This window comes from Coccidioides immitis (genome assembly GCF_000149335.2).
Source record: "Coccidioides immitis RS genomic scaffold supercont3.3, whole genome shotgun sequence".
NCBI classification, from domain to species: Eukaryota; Fungi; Ascomycota; class Eurotiomycetes; order Onygenales; family Onygenaceae; genus Coccidioides; species Coccidioides immitis.
The window spans coordinates 2,938,222-2,955,641 of NW_004504308.1; the positions used below are offsets into that span (position 1 = coordinate 2,938,222).

The window sequence follows — 17,420 nt, forward strand, 5'->3', positions numbered from 1 at the left end:
TGTCTCGGGTCTTGGTCGTAAACTCGAGATTTTCCAGACGGGGCAAATGTGGGACTAGACAGGAAGCAATTTCACACAAGAAGAATATACTGCTGGACAGTGGCTAATCTGTAGAAGTCGGCATTTGCTGAGCGTTTCTGGTGGCTTTTATATCTCTCAACCATTTTCAGGCAACTGGTAGTTCCCCTGAGGGGTTTGCGAGGAGATACTGCGGCCCATTGTCGGTCAAGGAGAGTTCGAATTCCGTACACAGCCTCTTTCCGCCGGGGATCGCTGACTTTGGGAAACATAGGAAGCAAATCTGACGATTTGATAAGGCGTGAGAGCTGCGTAGACCGTTGCATGTTGTTTCCCCTTGCGGGTCTCTCTTGCTCGGACCTGATTTTCATTGGCCCTCGTGTTCGTCGCGGATAGACTCCCGGCTAAAGGGTCAGCTAGTTAGTTAGTGCTTTTCTTGACCCAACATCAGCTCGCTTTTATCGACATAGCAATCAAACCTGAGCTGTTTCCCTGTCCTGTTTGCTGGTATCGCCTTGACCGGAACCAGAATGCCTCCATGGATCCCGCAGAAACACTCTTTTGAGTGCGGCCTTGATTGACTTGCCGGTGGCGCCACCTATTTGAGGCATTCCAGCTTAGAGAAAGGCAATCTTTTCGCGTATTGCCGTGTGTGGGCGTTCTAGTGGCAGTGAACCAAAAAAATGCATTCAGATCCTGAGTATGGACCCATCTCTATACCCACAGCTCGTGAGCCCTTCGAGTTGGATGCCATGCAAGGATTCTGGCGAGTCCGACTGCTATGATATTAGCAAGCGCCGTCCTAAACTGACATCAAGGATACTTGGTATCTGGATGTCAAAGCAGGCTACCGTGGCGTTCAGAGTAACGAGAGCTACCTTTTTCTATAGCGCAGCCGTTATGGTCTCGTTGGAACTCAAACTTAGGTGTTTTCAAACGTGCTAGAGATAGAGTTCTGAGGAGCATATGAGTCCTTTGAAGTTATGCAGCACTAGACCAGCCTTGACCAGCTTTGAGAATCCGCTCGCCATTCGTGTTCATCCACCGCATAAATAAGAACAATATTCGACCTTTCAGTAGTCATAAAACTGGCGATAACTATACACATCATCATCGTAGGTCTATGAACCAATTTCCATTTGTGGCCATCTCAAAAATGGGAACCATCCAGGGCCGACTAAAGTTGCTGCGGCCTCCACAACTCTGGCCCCTACGGCATCAAGATACCATATGTGGCGAATCTGATGCAGCGCAATACCATAGTAGGATAGAATCGCTAGCGCAGCATGATCAAAGTTTCTTAAGAGATCGATATACTTGGAGTCGAAGTATATAGGGAGACCGACAATCTTATTCATTCGATCGGCTGGCTCACAATCATCGTAAAACAGAGTATACAGAAGCTGGATTGTTGATAAAAGGCTCTCCACGCGGGCCTTGGATTCGACACTGCTATCCATAAGCCCAGAAATATAATCCGAGAGTTTTGACAACTCTCCAACACAAGAGTGCTGCGGTGCAGAGGGCCGGACGAGCGGCACTTCGGGCCTGGGGCCCAACATTGGCTCCAGGTCACCGGCACGTAGCCACGTTATAGCTTCCTTGGCTACTACAAGCGCTCCCTTGAGCAGCTCAAAAATCTCGACAATATTGGTGATAAACGAAGATATGCGTACTTCCCCGAGGCCTGAGCTCATCCGGGAGTATGACATTCCCACTATCACTTGCGAGAATGCAAACAACGCATGGCAGTTCTCCTCGGTGATATCGTTGAGCTGGCTGATATACGTTGATAAAGCTTCTTGTTGATAGATATTTGCTATGTCAATCAGGTCGGTTGGATCGTCACTTTTATCTCGGAGTTTGTGCTGCGCCGTTACAGCAAGGAGCCCTTGAAGCAAAAAACGATGCTGAAACGCATGCTTCGGCACGACCTCTTTCCATAATGAAATGAGGACCGGATTGTTGCTCATCGCCAGATAAGTGTAGGCAGTGTAGTGATGCATTAGCTGCACATCGTTGATTGGCCTGGATCGACAGCTATCACATTTGAGCGGCAACTGTGCGCCTTCCTGCCGGGATGCTGGAGTCGCATAAGCACAGGGCCGAGAGAGCCTGCTGCAATTTTTGCATGTTGGTCGCTCGAGGCCACAGCGAACTTTTCGCTCTTTACACGTCAAACAAGCCCCTCGAACTTTATGATAAGCCCGTCGTTTCGGCATGTTGATCCTTAGGATGCTGCTCAACGGCGAACTCGAATTTCACACTATCGGATCGCTGCAGGCAGTTGCATGAGGCGCGGCAGCTCAGAGGAGAATACGTAGGCAACTTGCGATCCTCAAACCGGACACATCAGGAATACCGTGCCTGGGAGAACGATGACCAAATCACGCTCTACACATTCAGATGCACTGATGCCGAAAATCGTCAGCGGTTCTACTACAGCTCGGCTCGGATGAGTCGTTGTAACTCACAAGCCGACACAGCCTTGGATCGGCACTGTAGGTACGATTTATTTCACTCAAAGTGGAATATGTAGCGGTTGCGACTGTGCGATATCCAAAATTGAAAGCTCCGTTCTGAGTGCATAAGGACATATCCTGTAAGATGAGGACAGACGACTGCATCTGTCCGAAATGCATCACTATCTGGTGAATCAGGATCGAACGTTCGTTTGGAGCAGAATGAGCGTGGCTGAGCCAAGAAAAGCCGCCAAACCGATTTCCGTTTCAGTTACTTCGTGCTCCGTACTCCATACTCTCCCTATTTCGTACGGCTATCCATGAATGACTTTCGCATTGCTGAAGCATGCTTATATCCTACAAAAGTGGTCAAATGCTATATATATAACGACCCATGTTACGAAAGATTTCGTATTTTGGGAGATCATCGGATAATAGACACGAACAGTCCAATCGTACACACATGCGGAGGCTATCTAAAAAGGGATGTGTAAACCCTGAGCATGCATATGAATAAACAACGCCTGGCTTGGTCATTAACCCTGCATATCGCAGTGATATTGATGGACAACAACGTGTCAGAGGCCTAAGAGATAAAACTCCAGTGCCAACCTGAACGCTAATGCCTCGATTATATTGCCATCTATGGAGAGTAATCCATATGGAAAATCCCTCATGGAACTAGGCCGAGGAGATGGAGATGGAGTTCGCTAAGCGGTAATACCGCATGGCTATCTCCTGGGAATTTAGATTCATCGCCACTGGATGCCGAAAATCTTCGAGGCGGTTTTCTTTGCGGCGTTTACTTCAGCGGCAGCGTTTTCAAGAAATATGCGTTTTTGGCCTTTCCTTTGTCAGCATCTGTATTGGCCGCCCCAATTTCAGCTTTTTCTCGTACCTTCGACATCTAGCACCAGAAGATAATACTTGTATTCGCCCTGATCGGGTGTCTTGATCAGATGGACACGGACAACTCCTTCATTCAACGGCCCGGTGACATTGAAATGCATTTTCATGTGCTCATTTCCGAGTCGGTCCTTCTCAATGGTTGTTCTAAGGAAGTTCAGTCAATCAGCTCACACGCTCCGAAACTAGTCCCAGTTTACGGAAAGGTCCTCACGCTATCGGCCGGTTTCGAGTCCATTTATTCCAGGACGCCTCGCCGTAGGCTCTGATTTTTTTGGGATCTCCAAGCACCTCGATACACTTCGGATCGTCCTTGATCCGCTCGACGGCACGGTTAAACTGTCGAGTCTTGCTATCGGGAGCAAACACGTCCATGTATAAGAAAGTGAAGACACCTCCCGTCATGACGGCTCCAACGAGGATGACAAGAAAATTCACCGATTGCTGTGTAGCCCGCGCGGCTTTTTCTCTGCCAGACAGCTCACCCCATCGGACTCTGCCGTCATCGCTGGCGACGGTGATTTGCTTGCGCTTGGGCCCGCTGGAGGACCCTCCCAGGCTGCTGTGAGTGGTATATGGGCGAGAGAATGCAACGAGCGACCGGAGCGAGCATAGAGTGCCGGGTGCCGCTAAGGACGCGGCCTTATTTGTAAGGGAATTCATTCGCGGCGAGGCCATTGTGGTGTTAGACGCTTCGTTCGAAAATCAACCCATTGGTAGAGTAACACTGTAGAAGGGTCATGGATCAGCCATCTGGCTGTCAGTCTGTTCTGCTGCGATGCTCTATTCCGTGTCCCGTGCGGTTGTCGGCGAGTTCAAAACCGCCACCAACGCAGCGTGAAATTCCAGCCTGGAGAGCTATCCAGATACGGTTTAGCACCCTGTCTACATAGTTTGCCCATTCGGGGCTTAGCCTGATTAGGAAAGGCTTGTGAGGCTCGACAGCACCCTCTGCGCACTGCCGATTCGCTCGGCGCACTCCCGCAAGAAGCGGCACAGAAGCCAATGCTAACCTTGCGCGATAGGGTTCTTGTGATGCTCCAGCTGTGAGCAGTGATCTGACATTAAGTGACCAGGAACAGCTGCTTTAAAGGACATGGATTTAACCATGACAATTCTGTTTTCGCGAGAAGGGTGTTGCTGGACGGTCCCGTACATAGATCGGTTCGCTGATGCATAGGTACACGCTAAACTAAATCCATCCTAGTGGGCTGTGTACCGCCAGACAAGGCCGTGTGCCGTGGTGGTACGTATTCATCGCTGGGGTGGGCGACTGGATTGACTCAGGACAGCATCGAAACAACAAACTCCTTTTTCTCAATGAACATCCGCCACCTCACAGTCATTGTCTTCTAGCCTTACAAACACCAATTTTTACCAGTTCTGGGGGGTGTTCCCATTCTTAATTTCATCATGAGTGCTACCAAGGCCCAGTCGCAGAAAATCTTCGAGAAACTCAAGACGAGACCCGCGAATAAGGTCAGATACCCGACTTCCGCTTTCCAGCCAGCTGTCCTTTGTTGACTTGATGGGTTAGATATGCTTTGACTGCGGCTCGAAAAACCCAACCTGGTCTTCCGTTCCTTTCGGAATTTACCTCTGTCTCGATTGTTCTTCCAACCACCGTAACCTCGGTGTGCATATTTCATTCGTTCGTTCTACAAACCTAGATCGTGGGTTCTCTCTGAAGCGACTTGGGGAGTTTTCGAATGCTAATGCCGCCTAGAATGGCAGTGGGACCAACTACGTGTTATGAAAGTAGGGGGCAATGAGTCTGCGACAAAGTATTTCCAGTCACACGGCGGAACTGCGGCTCTCGCGAGCAAGGATCCGAAAGTCAAGTATACGTCCAATGCGGCCGTGAAATATAAGGAAGAATTGAAACGAAGAGCGGCGTTGGATGCACAAGAGTTGGTAATCACCTAGACTGACGCGTCACACAACTTGTTGACTTGACTCGCTGGTTAGATACCCCGATGAGGTCGTCATCACGGACGTTGTTGCCACAGGAACCCCGGATGGAAGTTCCACACCTGCCGGCGAGCCAGATGATGATTTCTTCTCCTCATGGGACAAGCCAGCCATCAAGCGGCCTAGCAATCCTCCTTCACGCACAACCACACCCGCGGGAACCCGTACAGCCTCCCCGTTCCTTAACCCCGGCGCAAACGGTAACGGTGCCAACCGACCCAAGTCTCCGCTCTCGGCTTCAGATAAGAGCGGTGCACCCCCCCCTCTTGTTGCTGTCCGAACGGGCTCTGCCGTCCGAAAGGGTGCCTCCGCTGGCGCAAAGAAAGGCAGCGTGCTTGGTGCTAAGAAAGGACCTAAACTTGGCGCAAAGAAGGTAACAGGCACGGAATCCATCGATTTCGAAGAAGCCGAGAGAAAGGCAAAGGAGGAGGCCGAGCGCATTGAGAAATTAGGCTATGACCCTGAAGCCGAGCAAGAAGAAGCGAAAACCAAGATTGTCTCTCCCACACCCGTGAGCCCCAGTCGATCGAGTTTCAATGCTTCAAGGGGGCATGAAAGGAGCCCGAGTGAAATCGAAAGACTTGGTATGGGTGTCAGTCGACTGGGATTTGGCCAGGTTGGAAAACCTAAGGCTCCAGCGCCTAAGAAACTTGGATTTGGTGCCGTCGGCCATGCCAAACCTACCGTGGATGGTATGTCCCTACAGCAAAGTTCGCATTTGGGCTAAAAATCGCATCTAACATTTCACATAGATGAGGAATTAGAACAGACGCGAGCTAAATTCGGCAGCCAGAAGGGCATTTCGTCCGATGAATTTTTCGGCAGGAATCAATTTGACCCCGCTGCCCAAGCCGAGGCCAAGGCTCGTCTAGCAGGCTTTGAGGGTGCCACGGCTATATCTAGCAACGCATACTTCGGCCGGCCTGAAGATGAGAATACCGATGACTATGGAAATTATGGTGATCTGGAGAGTGCCGCAAAAGATTTTGTCCGCAGATTTGGTATCACAGCTGGTGATGACCTGGAGAATTTGACCAATGTCCTCGGCGAGGGAGCTTCAAGATTGCAAGGTCAGTGCTTAAAATCCTTGTGCCCTATTTTCTGCAAGACAGGTCCTGACTATTGTCTCATAGATGCCGTTCGGAACTATTTGAACAGTTGAGCGACTTCCAAGCGCTGCTCTGTTTTCTTCTTTCCGTTTCAATGTCTAACTCTCGTGTCTGGCTAGGATAAACTTTACTCCAAGTCAGCATCGCCATTATAGATACCAGCAGTGGGCCACCTGCTTCTGATGCATTCATCCCATTGTACGACGTCCCTACTTTTGGCTTAGCGCTACGCGTCCGAGGCGTTACGGTATTATCTGAGCATAACGGAAATCCCCGTGATGCGGAGGCATCCTCAGATCTTGCTTTTTCTCCTTGTCACCTTTACGCTTCGCTCAAAAGAGAATGCCGGTTTTTACCACCCTTCTGATTTCTCCCCGTCTATGTTTCTATTCTTTTGAGCCCCTTTAGTTCTTGACTTTCGATTGTAATTAGATGCTTCAATCTGAAAAGGATTCAATTTATACTTTCTTTTTATTTTTAAGGCAGGTATTCCATATAATTCGGTAACCATGCTAAGGGAAGCAGGAGCTGAATATATAGTTATACACTTCGAATGGACCCAACGGCCCCGTAAATGCATGCTAAATAATAAACTCCAGGCATGCTACAAAGCAATATAGGTAAGCATCACAACAGCTCCGTAAATATGGAAAGTAGAACTTTTCACCAGTATCCGAACAGCACAGGATCCCCATTCACGCATCCAATCCTTGCCGATAAATCGCATCCGCCATCCGCGCAACTTGACACATCTCCTTGACATCGTGAACCCGCACGATATCCGTGCCACCAGCAATCGCCGCTGTAACCGCGGCTCCCGTGCCCCACCCGCGCTCACTCGCCTTCTCAACGCGCGTGATTCGGCCAACAAATCCTTTCCGACTTGTGCCTACCAACCACGGCAAGTGACTGAACGCTCTGAACCCACGCAAGGACTGCATGTTTCGAAGCAGAGTGAGATTCTGCGCTTGGTTCTTCGCAAAACCCACACCCGGATCGGCGATGATGCGCCAGCGCCTGACTCCCGCAGCCTCTGCGGCCGCGATGCGTTGGGCGAGTTCGGTGCTAACGCCGTCGATGACTCCTGATGGGTAGTCGGTGAGTTTGGTCATGGTCTTTGGGGTGCCGCGCATGTGTGAAAGGATGACGGTTTTGCCCAAACGGGCCATCGTGGGCAACATCTCGGGGTCCATGAGGCCGGCAGAGATATCGTTGATGATATCTGCTCCGGCGGCGACAGCGGCTTGGGCAACACTAGCGCGGTAGGTGTCGATGCTGATGGCGATGTGATCAGCTTCGGGGAGGGAGCGGATGAGTTTGATGGCGGGGATGGTCCGGGAGAGTTCATCCTGTTCGGTGGTGGGGTCGGAGCTGGGACGGGTGCTTTCGCCGCCGATGTCAATTATGGTAGCGCCGTTGTTGATGAAGTACCGGGTGGTTTGGGTGAGCGTGGAGGCGTCTGCTGCTGAGTGCAGGCCGCCGTCTGAGAAGGAGTCTGGGGTGACGTTGAGTACGGCCATGATGTGAGTGTGGCGTTTGGGGTTTGAGGGGTTTAGCGGAGGCATGTTCGTGTGCATTGGCGTTATTGCTTGTGGTGCAGGGTCCGAAGGTAGAAGTGCATCTAAGTAGCTTTGATAGCAACTCGAATCTTTGCTTGAGGGTGGTATACTTTCGGGTATCAATCTAGGTGGATGTCAGTGCAGTGATACAAAACACCGAAAAAAAGAAAATAATTCCTACTGGCAAAGTGGCCGTAGCACGAATTCACGTTCGAGCATGAGCTTATGGGGAATATTTAGCCGTTCATTCGAGAATACCTCCTCGCCGTACAATAGTATATCCAGGTCTATGACTCGAGGACCCTTATCCACGATCTTCCTCCTTCCCATCGCAATTTCTATCGATTGCAGCGTATCAAGCAGCTCGATTGGATGCATGTTCGTTTCAACCTAGCAGCGTCCGTCAGAGACACTAGTACAAAAGAAAAAGAGCGCCCTCAAGATCCCGATAAAACTATATATTGCATCTACAAGAGACTAAATTCACAATTGGGAATACTAACTTCACAAACCCCATTGATAAAAGGGTCCTGATTCGCCACGTACATGGGTGCGGTCTCGAAGAGAGAACTCGTCCTCATGATCCTTATACCTCTTGCCTCCATTTCCATGCATGCCTGCTCTATCATGGCAACCCGGTCGCCCATGTTGCTACCTAGGGCGATGAAAGCGCGATGTTGCGAGGACACAGCCATGTTAGCAGTTTTTCCCGCGCCGTCGGGAGATATATAAGAAGAGCAATAGTGAGTTTGCACGGATCTAGGAGCCCGGGCTATGATTGTCCTATGCCTCTGCAAAGAGGCATGTGTGCTATAGTCTCGACGAAGGGGATTTCGCCCATGAGACCGGTATGCATGACTGTCGAAATCTTGGGTTAGCGTGCAGCTATAGCGGACATCTGCAAACTGGAGCTTGGAGGATAAGGTCGAGATATTCTTATGAGCTAACGGGAACCTTGTTCACAGTTAGCACGTTGCCTTAAAAGGACGCTTCGTGGTCGATAGAAAGACCTGTCATAGGTATTGGATTTGACGCATCGCCGACCAATGCTAGGAGAAAAAAAAGGAGAAAGACGTGTACTGCAAAGGAGCACGGTGGTATCAACCACAAAGCAAGGTATGGTGTTTCTCATCTCTTTCCACGCTCCACCGTCCGCTCCGCCGTAAATTGGAAGTGTCTCCTGTCTCCTGGCCAAATGTCGCTACATCCGGGCAAGGCTCTAGCTAAGGTTCACCGAACCAAGGTTCCAACTCTCTTGTCGGATAAAATAAACTCCGAGATAACTTAGCTTCCAAAGATCCATCAACTACAGCTTGGACGGAGAGGCCAAGTAGGTAACACTTCGTCCTTCGTCTGAACAACACTGTCATGCAAGATTGGCGTTAAAATTATTCCCCCGATGGAAGCGAAGCGGCATAAATGGACTGTCGCTAGACTCCTAGGTACCCAAAAACAGAATGCTTACAACATTTGACTGCAGCTATGCACAAGTGCTGGCTATCATTCTAAGCAATGAAGTCGGAGTAGGTCTGCCGCTGTTATCTATCCCAAGGACACCTTGATATTGGCTGATTTGTGAGCCCTTTCGTTTAAGGGCTTCACAGGATAACGGGTGAAATTTTCAAAAGCCCGCCTACCCGTTTTCAACTCTTCGGAACTCGAGCAAAATACTCTGGGATCTTTTCACAAAATTGGCGAGCAAAAGAGCGTTACGTTCATCGGAGAGCCGAGACCAGCTCTGCTAGCTGTTTTCTTCAGGAGGGGCAGTATTTGCATTCAGCACTCAGCCAACATCTGCAGCGCCCCATACCAGGATGGATCATGGGGTGAATCAAACCCTAGAACACTCTACTCTATTTCTTTCACGGTGCCTGTCTATTCCTGGCCTCGGAGTTCATCAGAATGATCGTCTTTGATCATACTTGCTCTTTCTGAATGAATTGGAATGATATCTTGCCATATGCAAATGCTCTTTAAATGGTTCTTCAAGTGATTATGCCCCATATGTCAAAGGTCTTTGGTCCTTGTCATGGTGATCCTTGATACTCCAAATCCCTGTCAATCAGTATAACAATGTGTGCCTTCACAAAAATGGACGGTATGAATGGAGCAGTCATAGTTGTGAATTTACTGGTGCGAAAAGGTTATTTGCTCCCTAGTCCTGTCAGCTCCATTCCTGATGCCGGATATGTACATACCCATAGAAGTTCAATCACATTCCTATTGAGATATTAAAGTAGACGGATTTCTTAAGGAGCTTGGTGTCTCTCTTCCCTGAAGACTGTGTTTTGGCCGACATATCAGTCAGAGAAAACCATGATCTGATGACTTCCAATGCTCCTAGACCATAGCTCAGATTAGTCGTCAACTGTCCTGAGCGGCTGGAGATGTAACGCGATGCGTCCCAATACATTAGGGCATTGTCTAAGATGAGTATGGTGCGAGTCACAGGGCCATATTTTTAAGATGCACGACAGGCCCCGTTACCTCCTTGTCTCCTCTCGCTTTCCTTCACTCAAATTATCACAATCCATCAATCCACAGTGTCAGAATGAGCTCTCTGGTTGACCAAGTTTTCAGGGCTGTTGGCTCTATCAATTTGAGGGACCAGGTCTTCCTGGTGCTCCTGGTTTCTGCGCCGCCTTTCATCACCTCTTGCCTAGGCCCGTTGGTCAGGGATGCAGCAACTCTGTACCTGTGAGCTTTATCGAATTGCTGTCTGTTCCGTATGTCCTTACTGACCCTTAGTCAGCGAGGAACGCCGGGCTCGTTACCCCCCAACTCCCCTCCCTCAAGTCGTCACCTTCGATGCTGACGCCGAACGCTTGCTTCGCGAAGTCACGACTACGGCAGCATCGTTCATTGATCTTCTCACGTCGCGTCCTCACCCTTTCGATCCTCCTCATAGGCCCTACGGTCGGCAGGAAGCACGTGCTTCTTCATCTGCGACTCCACACACCGGGCCACGCCCAGAGCCTGTGCCAGCCGCGCAACCGGCGATACCACGTTTGCCTTGACATACCAGTGGGCAGCGCTATTTCCGAAGCTCAAGCAAGGAGAATATGAAGATGGTTGAAACAGCGAGGGGCTTTGAGCTTTTTTCTTCTTTTTTTTTTTTTTTTTTTTTTCATCTGCTGGTGCGATTGTTTCCTATGATGGGATCTGTTGCCTCCTCACAAACGTCATGTCAACAACGACCAATCAACTATTGTGAACACAGCTGCCAGCTGGATTTTCGTGGTGTTTGGGAAAGGTATTTGAAGCGATTCAGATGGCGGAGGGTAGTTAAAAGCGCATGCAAATGAATATTTGCAAATACTGCTTCGTTTCTGAAAACCATCCGCGATAGTAATCATGTATCACATCGCCATCAAGACGTTGGGATAACAAGTGTCAGCGCACCAGAGCAAGGGTACGATCCCAAGCAGAAAGCGGCATTCTTTGCGAATAGGAATAAGCTATGGATGTGGCAGCACTCCAGACGCGAAACACCCGTTTAGATCCTTGCAGCCACCACTAGCTAAGCTTCGACCAATTTCCTCCTTCAAACAAGCGGCGAGGAACACCGAATCCCTTTGTTCTGCGGATTCGACAAGCAAACAAAGGAATAATCCGACGACGATGGCGATTCCAGCTGTGTTATTAGTGCTCTCTACTCCGTAGTCCGATGGCTTTCGGCACGGTAGTTTTGACGCCAGAAATCGTAATGTTCCTGACCGAAAGACCGGTTTCCTCGACGCAGCCGTGAAGGTTCCAAGCAACAGCGCGGCGAGCGGCTTGAGTGGGTTTACGAAAGTTACCCCGACCGGCGATTTGGATCCGCATGAACCTTCGTAGATGCCGAGGCTGTTCTCTGCCTGCCCGCCCGAGCCCCCGTTTCGCACGAGGCATATTAAATAGCTACTCAACCTCGTTTCGCCAGCACGGCCTTCCCAGAGATTTCTGTCCCTCCCTTTAACTTCCATCTAACATCCATCGTTATATCGCTGCGATCTGTAATATTCACACTCCCTCCGAGAAGTACAAAGCACACGTCCAAATAAAATGGCCTCTCCTCGTAAGTCTTCCCGAAAAATCGCCCGGTACAATACCCGTTCCTATGCTCGCTGCATCTTGTAGATCGTCACCTGCTAACGGTTGAAAAAATTTCTCTAGAGCAACTTCGCACTCCTCTCACCGATCTACTTAAGATCAACCACCCAGTCCTTTTGGCTGGTATGAACGTTGCTGCCGGCCCTAAGCTTGCCGCAGCCGTCACCAATGCAGGTGGCATGGGTGTCATCGGCGGTGTTGGTTATACTCCAGAGATGCTCAAGGACCAAATACAAGAGTTGAAGAGCTTTCTGAATGATAAGAATGCGCCTTTCGGTGTCGATCTCCTGCTCCCCCAGGTTGGAGGCAACGCTCGTAAGACCAAGTAAGTTTCAGGATACGAGAGCGTCATGAAATACAAAGATGGAGAAGGAACTGACTGGAGCTAGTTACGATTATACCAAGGGAAAACTCGACGAGCTCGTCTCTATCATCATCGACAGCGGTGCTAAGCTTTTCGTTTCCGCTGTTGGAGTTCCTCCAAAGCACGTTGTCGAGCGCCTCCACAAGGCTGGAATCCTCTACATGAACATGATCGGTCACCCAAAGCATGTGCAGAAGTGCTTGGACGTTGGTGTTGATATTATTTGCGCCCAAGGTGGTGAGGGTGGTGGCCACACTGGAGATACTCCCACCTCCATTCTCATTCCAACTGTTGCCCAGCTCGTCAAGGCCCACAAGAGTCCATTGACCGGCCAGCCAGTCCAGGTTGTTGCTGCCGGTGGTATCTTCAGCGGCCAGTCCGTTGCGTCCGCTTTGATGCTTGGTGCTTCCGGTGTCTGGGTTGGTACCCGATTCGTCCTCTCCGACGAAGCCGGTGCTCCTAAAGCACACCAAGAAGCCGTTAGAACCGCTGGCTTTGATGACAATGTCCGAACTATTATCTTCACTGTAAGGCCTCCCCGGCTGCTCTAGTTGCAAGGAATTTGTTTTGCTGACGGGAAATCTTCAGGGACGACCTATGCGTGTGCGCATGAACCCATACATCCAGAACTGGGAGGAGAACCGCGCCCAGGAGATCAAGGAGCTCACAAGCAAGGGTGTTATCCCTGTTGAGCATGATTTCGAGAACCTCGGTGATGATGTTGATGATGATACCCTTGATAATGCCCGCCCACACCTGATGGGTAAGGCTGCTGCCGTTGTCAACGAGAAGAAGCCTGCTAAAGCTATTGTGGATGAGCTCGTTAGTGATGCCGTTGCTTGGCTTAAGAAGGGCAACGGCATGATATCCAAGCTGTAAATGCATATTAAATTTTGTTGACTTTGCATATTTCTTTTGACTCCTCATCAAGGCAATTAAGAGATGTCTATTTGGAGTACTGGGAACGGATTTGTATATATCATGACCTCTTCTTATCTACGTACATGGAAATCTTAGCTATTCTATGATTCTCAACACCTTCCTATCAATGCTATCTGCATTTAAGGACACCAGCATATGGACCTTTTGTCGCGTTTCCCGCCGAAAAACACCAGGGCACATAACTAGGGGGGCTTGAGCTCCTCTATTCCTCATCCTAAAAATCGAGCCACTCATAGTTAACAAGGGCCGTATCCGGCAGTGCAAAGGAGGAGGTGCACTGAGGTTCTTGGGGTCCTCGGCCAAGCCGGATGTCAAGCTGTGGACCTTAGTGGCCTAGACTCCCTAATATCTCCCGGCATTATACTGAGTATTTTGCTTCACAAATGCACAAGCGGTTATGAAAACACCCAAGCAAGCCTCAATAAAAGCTCCATCGACTCATCCATATGTGAGCAATGGGAGATAAAGATAGGCTCATAAACTATCACACTAGCATGCAAAGTGGATGTCCTGATGCCTTTGACTGATAGCAGAGAATTTGCATTCCTTGATGACATTTTGAACAACCTAAAAGTATAGATGATTTTGTGTGATAGGAGACCCCCATATCGCTCCTAAGAAATAGACGATACCCTACGCCTCCTCCCTCATTGCAGAAACTGGTGGCCATCCTCAGATTTGTAGTTAGTCTTGAGCAAAGTAGACTTCATCGAGATAGAGATAGAAACAAGAAGCAAAGGCCAGATCCAGAATATGTAAGACCAAGCGGGACCACTACTTGATAACTAAGAACGGAGTGACTCATGGGCAGGCAAGAGGCGATCATGGTGAAGGAGACAAAAATTGAAACCGTCAAGGGAATTGTCTGAGGAAAGCGGCGATACGACCGCACGGAACTCTGCATCAGGGAAACGTCAAGGCAACAAATATTATCAAAGAATTGAATATCGAAGATACTCCCGTTTCGATAACTCAAAGCGTGTTCAAACGACGTATTGAGGCTGCGAAACCTTTTTTTAGGTCGGGTAAAACATTATTCGGTCTTCAGACCGCTGTTCAGAAACTAATTTGATTTCCCTGAGTAACTTCTTTCGCTTTTTCAATTCGAAATGCGACGCATGGAAATATTGACCGCATCGCTGTACACCCGCGCCGCCATCCAATGAGCTCAGGATTCCTATTCGAGCTAGTAGAGCAGCATGCCGTTCTCCTGATTTTGAAGCAGCCAATGTCACCTTTGGCGAAGAACACTGAGATTTGAAGTTGAGCGGCATATCATGACGAGCATGGGAAGATTGTAGGATCTAAATCTCCTAAGAAACCGTAGCGAACGGCGTTCTTTCGCTATATTCGCGTTGACAAACCATGGGGCAGGTCTAGCTAGGAGCTTTGCAAGTGAGTTGCACGCTTCGACGAAATGTACGCAACATTTGCGTTCACATAAACCTGAAATGACCCGTTTTTCCGCCACAAGAGGAGTCGAGGGCCTTATAATATTTAAAATGAGGAGTCTCAAAGTACCCGTAGGTGCTTGCATCCACTCCTGCCAGCCATCATACTGGCTGGCCACATATCAGAACAGGATATCGGAACGTCCGGACACCATCCAGCCCTTTTCGGGCCAATATTGAATCCTATCATTCAATATAATATCGTTGTCTAATGTCTGCATTAAAGGAAACAATGACCTTAGAGTCGGCGGTGGAGGAGCGTAGCTCACACGCGTAGCTTTGACCATTGGCCATATAGCAGTACTTGCAAGCGCAAGCCTAAAGAGCGTTGTCTGAACAACAGGTTATGAGAGAGCATCCGCCGCGCAATTCCCTTGAACTCAGGGATTTCGAGTGCAGGGATTTTCAGCATAGCAAGGAGAGAGGTGTTGCAACTTCGTTGGAACTTTGATACACTATTGAAAATGCATGGGCGAGTACCAGGTACCAGACCTCAGTGCAAATCCACTTCTTTATGGTATCATTTAAACAAGCCCAGCCATAGTTTAATGAAGGAGCTAGAACAATGGCGATCACAATCTGGCTATCAGTAGCTGTGTAAGTGGCTAGAATGATCCCAGAGGAAGATATGTTTGTGTGAGGGAGCTTGGCGGGTTTCTCCCAAAAAAAAGAAAAGAAAAGAAAAAAGAAACAATTCGGTTACCCCTTACAGAGATAACTTGCTGTTAAGTAGGAAGCCCCCAACATCTCTTTGGCCGCCGGAGACAACTCAATTTTTTACCGTACCAAAGGATTACGGTTTGCTATCTTTCGTATCCCCAGCAAGCATGTGTTATGAGGTGTTGTCAGAGTTGAATGAGAGGAATGAGTCGTCAATGCCCAGCTATACAAATTAGGGCTGTTTGATCCAAATACGGTTAGCATCGAGGTGTGAGCGGCAGAAAAAAGCTTAAACGGACCGACGGGGGTTCCGGTGCTAAACCGAATCGAGATTATCTGACTGCACACCGAAATGCGATAATTCGATCATCGATCGTTAATTTCTCACAGCTTTACACTCAAAGAACAAAACCCCTAGAACGTGCTGAAAATGTCCCGGTTAGCAAAGTAAGGTTTTTCCGCATTTGATCTCTTGAATTTTGCTAATAACAACTGTGTGATAGCAGCGCTGGCGATTGGGCCGACGACGAAGAGTTCGACGAAGCCGCCTCCCTTCCCCCACAGCAGGTTATTTCCAACAAAGATGGTACGAAAACTGTGATAACGTACAGATTCAATGATGATGGCAAGAAGGTCAAGACTACCCGGCGGATTCGCACAACCGTGGTCAAAGAGCACGTAAATCCTCGCGTCGCGGAGCGCAAAGCGTGGGCGAAGTTCGGCCTCGAGAAGGACCATGCTCCTGGTCCGTCCCTCGACACCACATCGGTGGGAGAGAATATTATATTCAGGCCCTCGGTGAACTGGAAAGCTCAGGCTAAGGAGGTGGAGAAGGCTGGTGGCGAGAAGGGCGGTTTGAAGGATCAGCTCAAGGATAAGAAGGTGAAATGTCGTATTTGTAGTGGAGAGCATTTCACGGCCAGATGTCCCTTCAAGGATACCATGGCGCCAGTTGATGAGCCTACTGGTCCGACTGGTGGCGATAATGAAGATGAAGAACGGCCCGCGGGCGCTTTGGGCAGTGGTGCGACCGCTTATGTCCCTCCTGCGCTTAGAAAGGGTGGTTCTGGTGGAGAGAAGATGGCCGGTAGATATGAGAGGGATGAGCTGGCGACACTGCGTGTCACAAATGTGAGTGTGGCCTCATACGACAACACTGGAAAATATGGTGACCTGGTGCTAACTTCTTGATATAGGTCAGCGAACTCGCTGAAGAAGGAGAGCTTCGTGATATGTTTGGCAGATTCGGCCATGTTACAAGAGTTTTCCTTGCCAAGGATAAAGAAACCAATATGGCTAAGGGCTTTGCCTTTATCAGTTTTGCTGATAGAGCGGATGCTGCTCGAGCTTGCGAAAAGATGGACGGCTGTAAGTTCAACATTGATATCTTTCATGCTCGAAGTTTATGCTAACGATGCGTAGTTGGCTATCGACATTTAATTCTCCGAGTCGAGTTCGCAAAGAAGACGACATGATTGTTCTTAATGATTTTAGCCTATTTACGTCTCTTAACGGGTCTTCGTCTACCTCTGTGTTTCCCATTATTCTTCCTAAACTAGCTTACTTAGCTGGCGCCTGTTTTTCAGCTCACCAAAATTTGTTCTCATGCTTATGGCCAGAAATTGTCGATAATGATGACTGCTAAATAGAAAATTTCTATGTGATTTAGCCCCTCCATAATCATTGTGCTTTGACATCCAACCGGCGTACGAAGATCCTCCTCAAACCAGCCCAAGGAATCTGCGATCGTATCACGACCTAACGGCCGTCCAAGGAATCATTGCTCACAGCTATGAGACAAAAGCCGTATTTCTTTTGAACTGGGGGCTTGTCAAGCAAGGAGTTTGTGACATTCCCTTTTGATTGATGCGGAACGGGTTTGATGC

The 17,420-nt window shown here is 49.0% G+C and overlaps 8 protein-coding genes across 9 annotated transcripts; 4 read left to right on the top strand and 4 right to left on the bottom strand.

Moving 5' to 3' along the window:
- Positions 1-71: 71 nt before the first annotated feature.
- Positions 72-629, bottom strand: CIMG_13299 (uncharacterized protein; the record flags this gene model as incomplete). The annotated part of the gene is made up of 2 exons (XM_001240666.1): positions 72-422; positions 498-629. 2 exons carry the CDS (start codon positions 627-629, stop codon positions 72-74), a joined length of 483 nt encoding a protein of 160 aa, XP_001240667.1.
- A 296-nt stretch (positions 630-925) lies between these two features.
- On the bottom strand, positions 926-2,354 carry CIMG_07829 (uncharacterized protein). Its single transcript, XM_001240665.2, has one exon. The coding sequence runs from the start codon at positions 2,238-2,240 to the stop codon at positions 1,140-1,142; it is 1,101 nt and encodes a 366-aa protein (XP_001240666.1). The 5' UTR covers positions 2,241-2,354; the 3' UTR covers positions 926-1,139.
- Positions 2,355-2,942: 588 nt separating this feature from the next.
- Positions 2,943-4,185, bottom strand: CIMG_07828 (mitochondrial import inner membrane translocase subunit tim21). The gene is made up of 3 exons (XM_001240664.2): positions 3,601-4,185; positions 3,379-3,533; positions 2,943-3,324 (listed from the first exon to the last, which is right to left on the bottom strand). The coding sequence occupies exons 1-3, from the start codon at positions 4,062-4,064 to the stop codon at positions 3,233-3,235; spliced, it is 711 nt and encodes a 236-aa protein (XP_001240665.1). The 5' UTR covers positions 4,065-4,185; the 3' UTR covers positions 2,943-3,232.
- A 501-nt stretch (positions 4,186-4,686) lies between these two features.
- On the top strand, positions 4,687-6,940 carry CIMG_07827. 2 transcript variants are annotated; one of them, XM_004445093.1, is made up of 7 exons: positions 4,687-4,865; positions 4,924-5,059; positions 5,113-5,296; positions 5,355-6,049; positions 6,110-6,427; positions 6,491-6,514; positions 6,586-6,929. In XM_004445093.1, the coding sequence occupies exons 1-7, from the start codon at positions 4,800-4,802 to the stop codon at positions 6,588-6,590; spliced, it is 1,428 nt and encodes a 475-aa protein (XP_004445150.1). In that variant the 5' UTR covers positions 4,687-4,799; the 3' UTR covers positions 6,591-6,929. The 2 variants fall into 2 exon arrangements, with proteins under 2 accessions (XP_004445150.1, XP_004445151.1); XM_004445094.1 differs by having other exon boundaries at positions 6,491-6,940.
- A 221-nt stretch (positions 6,941-7,161) lies between these two features.
- Positions 7,162-9,199, bottom strand: CIMG_07826 (dihydropteroate synthase; the record flags this gene model as incomplete). Its single annotated transcript, XM_001240662.2, has 4 exons — positions 9,036-9,199; positions 8,529-8,979; positions 8,207-8,415; positions 7,162-8,149 (listed from the first exon to the last, which is right to left on the bottom strand). Exons 2-4 carry the CDS (start codon positions 8,718-8,720, stop codon positions 7,162-7,164), a joined length of 1,389 nt encoding a protein of 462 aa, XP_001240663.1. The 5' UTR covers positions 8,721-8,979; positions 9,036-9,199.
- An 899-nt stretch (positions 9,200-10,098) lies between these two features.
- On the top strand, positions 10,099-11,042 carry CIMG_12030 (uncharacterized protein; the record flags this gene model as incomplete). Its single annotated transcript, XM_012358543.1, has 3 exons — positions 10,099-10,168; positions 10,637-10,751; positions 10,778-11,042. 3 exons carry the CDS (start codon positions 10,099-10,101, stop codon positions 11,040-11,042), a joined length of 450 nt encoding a protein of 149 aa, XP_012213966.1.
- A 901-nt stretch (positions 11,043-11,943) lies between these two features.
- CIMG_07825 (oxidoreductase) lies at positions 11,944-13,514 on the top strand. The gene is made up of 4 exons (XM_001240661.2): positions 11,944-12,082; positions 12,181-12,442; positions 12,507-13,008; positions 13,070-13,514. The coding sequence occupies exons 1-4, from the start codon at positions 12,070-12,072 to the stop codon at positions 13,358-13,360; spliced, it is 1,068 nt and encodes a 355-aa protein (XP_001240662.1). The 5' UTR covers positions 11,944-12,069; the 3' UTR covers positions 13,361-13,514.
- Positions 13,515-15,913: 2,399 nt separating this feature from the next.
- On the top strand, positions 15,914-17,198 carry CIMG_07824 (eukaryotic translation initiation factor 3 subunit G). Its single transcript, XM_001240660.2, has 4 exons — positions 15,914-15,981; positions 16,038-16,665; positions 16,731-16,902; positions 16,957-17,198. The coding sequence occupies exons 1-4, from the start codon at positions 15,965-15,967 to the stop codon at positions 17,007-17,009; spliced, it is 870 nt and encodes a 289-aa protein (XP_001240661.2). The 5' UTR covers positions 15,914-15,964; the 3' UTR covers positions 17,010-17,198.
- Positions 17,199-17,420: the final 222 nt, after the last annotated feature.

Excerpts from the sequence above, each read along its gene's own strand:
- CIMG_07824 (XM_001240660.2), top strand. Across the intron at positions 16,666-16,730 it reads CGACACTGCGTGTCACAAAT|GTCAGCGAACTCGCTGAAGA; the intron begins GTGAGTGTGGCC and ends TTCTTGATATAG. Across the intron at positions 16,903-16,956 it reads TTGCGAAAAGATGGACGGCT|TTGGCTATCGACATTTAATT; the intron begins GTAAGTTCAACA and ends AACGATGCGTAG.
- CIMG_07828 (XM_001240664.2), bottom strand. The coding sequence starts at position 4,064 with ATGGCCTCGCCGCGAATGAATTCCCTTACAAATAAGGCCGCGTCCTTA. Across the intron at positions 3,534-3,600 it reads ACTCGAAACCGGCCGATAGC|AACAACCATTGAGAAGGACC; the intron begins GTGAGGACCTTT and ends GAACTTCCTTAG. Across the intron at positions 3,325-3,378 it reads TCTGGTGCTAGATGTCGAAG|GCCAAAAACGCATATTTCTT; the intron begins GTACGAGAAAAA and ends GACAAAGGAAAG.
- CIMG_07827 (XM_004445094.1), top strand. The coding sequence starts at position 4,800 with ATGAGTGCTACCAAGGCCCAGTCGCAGAAAATCTTCGAGAAACTCAAG. Across the intron at positions 5,297-5,354 it reads GCGGCGTTGGATGCACAAGA|ATACCCCGATGAGGTCGTCA; the intron begins GTTGGTAATCAC and ends CTCGCTGGTTAG. Across the intron at positions 6,428-6,490 it reads GGGAGCTTCAAGATTGCAAG|ATGCCGTTCGGAACTATTTG; the intron begins GTCAGTGCTTAA and ends ATTGTCTCATAG.
- CIMG_07829 (XM_001240665.2), bottom strand. The coding sequence starts at position 2,240 with ATGCCGAAACGACGGGCTTATCATAAAGTTCGAGGGGCTTGTTTGACG.
- CIMG_07825 (XM_001240661.2), top strand. Across the intron at positions 12,443-12,506 it reads GGCAACGCTCGTAAGACCAA|TTACGATTATACCAAGGGAA; the intron begins GTAAGTTTCAGG and ends GACTGGAGCTAG. Across the intron at positions 13,009-13,069 it reads TCCGAACTATTATCTTCACT|GGACGACCTATGCGTGTGCG; the intron begins GTAAGGCCTCCC and ends GGAAATCTTCAG.